The sequence below is a fragment of the Mycetomoellerius zeteki genome, unplaced genomic scaffold (genome assembly GCF_001594055.1).
Source record: "Mycetomoellerius zeteki isolate Tzet28-1 unplaced genomic scaffold, Tzet1.0 scaffold188, whole genome shotgun sequence".
NCBI lineage: Eukaryota > Metazoa > Arthropoda > Insecta > Hymenoptera > Formicidae > Mycetomoellerius > Mycetomoellerius zeteki.
In genome coordinates, this window is record NW_017256836.1 from 921,488 (window position 1) to 923,741 (window position 2,254).

Sequence of the window (2,254 nt, forward strand, 5' to 3'; positions counted from 1 at the left end):
GTTAGAAATTAGATTAGTTAGGGATTGGACCGTTTAGACAACTTCTGATTGGTTACTTTTAAAAAAGTTCAAACTATTGTAATAGACGCTAGTCAGAATTTCGCAAATAACATTACATTTTCACTCGAGATATTGGCAATCAGCGTAATTTTTCTCTCTCTCTCGCGATATATATAGTTAACGCACGACTTAACTACCATATAGGCGGTCTCGCGATAACATCATTACTGTAACTGACGGACGGTCTCTCTTGGAATTCGATTGCAAATAAATTACCTTCATCTAGTAAAGAGCAGAATTTTTTTTGCCAATGTGGAGTTTACGTTTCCGTTCCTGGTCAATCATTGACGTGGTAGCAACGACCGGCTGTGGACCAATTCCATTCCAACAGTTGGATCGTAATGGCAAAATAGTTGCTCACGCAATACTTACACATAAAATTATAATTTAATTCCTATTAAAATATCGTGCAATTTCAAACGTTATTGTTTTTATTTTTACTAAATTTCATCAGTTAAAAAAGGATTATTCAAGAAATATAATTCGTAAAAAAATAAAAAAAATTCTAGCGAACTACAGCAATCACCACATAGCCGAGCATCTTCAAGGTGGTGGTGGTGGCCTGGCCAGCGGGGGCGAGCTCGCGGGCGCAGGTAGTAACGAGAACGACTTGAGAGTCAGCGCGACTGCCACGGAGAGTTACATGACGCCGGCCCATTATTCGGGATACGACGAGGCGTCCGAGTATCACAGCTTATCACAAGATCACCAGGCGCCGCATCCATATAATTTGGACAACTCGCCAGACTTTTACGGCGCCAGCGGAATTCACATTGAGCCCAAATACCAGCCGTCACCGTTCAAGAATTATCCTCGAGGTTTGTAGACAAGAACTGAGATCGCAATGAAAAAAGAAAATTTCTAAAGCCTATAGTATAGTATGGACCGATAATGCCGATCGGTATTTAGACTGCGCGCAGGTTGGTGACGTAAGGGGAACCAAGCTGAATATCGGCCGAAATGTGTAACTAAATCCCAGCATTTGTATAGACTATAGTCTTTAGAAATTTGTTTTGTGTGTTGTGTGTATAATCAATGTATCTAAAATTTTAATAGGTGTGTATATCTAACCAAGTTAGTTTCTTATTTTTTCACAGCAAGTTCATATTTTTAACTGGAAGCACATTAATGAAATGACATTTTTTTTTACTTGACAGGACGCTACCACGAGGGTTACAGCGAGAGCGGCGGATACGGGCAGTACGATGCAACGCCGTTCCAAACGGTTCCTGGAAGCGGGAGCGGTGCTGGAGGCGGCGGCGTCAGCGGTGACCAGTGGAGTGTCGGGCTTGGGGATCATCTGCCTCATCATCCCGCGTTTCTTGCGGGACTCGGACCACGAGATTCCTCCAATCCTCATCATCCCACATCTATCGCCAATAATGCAGACCAAAAACCGTTACTGCAGAGTTCAATGCTCACCGGTTATCCAGGTAAATTCAATTTGTTAACATATTTTGCTAATAGATTTTTCTTCTACATTTTTTTATTTATTCCGAGGGGTTGATTACGAGCGATTATAGTGTACAAAAATTATCCTTGATACGGATTACTTTTAAATTACCTCGGATTATTTAAGATTATCCAAGATTACCTTTGAGTATTTAAAATTATGTCATATTTTCTGAGATTATCTGAGATTTTTCCAAATTTACTTTGCTCATCTAAGATTACCTTATACGAGTACGTAAAATATTATTTCTTCAGATCACTCTAGAATATCTTTATAGACCACTATGATAAGTATCTTCGAGAATATTGATTTTAGATTTTCACTGCTTAAGAAAAAAAACGCAATTTTACAAAACAAATATTTATTGCATACAGGAACACAAAAATATAAAAATTTCGTAAACAGAATATGAAGAGGAGAAGGTGGTATTATGGCTAATATATATATTGTGACCTCCCTTAATATCTCCGCTATTATGTAGCGAATCCTAATGATTACTTACGGAATTATTAGTTCAGTAGCTCGCCGTTACACTATGACGCTAATATTATATACTAATATTAATACTCAATAGCCAGCACTTATTATAACGCATTTTTACTTTCATGTATTTCGAAATGTTTCTGAGGTTTAGCATTTAATTACGCCTACTTCCTCATTTTTCTTAAACTTGAGCGTATTATCACATGAATATATGTATTTTTGAGTGTGTTATTTGCTATTTAACATTTTATTTGACTG

General features: G+C 37.7%; 1 protein-coding gene across 4 annotated transcripts in view; it reads left to right on the forward strand.

Annotated features, from left to right (window-relative positions):
* pnt (ETS transcription factor pointed) overlaps nt 1–2,254 on the forward strand; it is a 117,191-nt gene that overhangs the window by 110,971 nt on the left and 3,966 nt on the right. For all 4 annotated transcript variants that reach the window (XM_018446779.1, XM_018446778.1, XM_018446781.1 and 1 more), the window contains 2 exons: nt 570–878; nt 1,218–1,493. In XM_018446779.1, the coding sequence (XP_018302281.1) occupies nt 570–878; nt 1,218–1,493 (585 nt within the window). The remainder of the gene's footprint in view (nt 1–569; nt 879–1,217; nt 1,494–2,254) is intronic.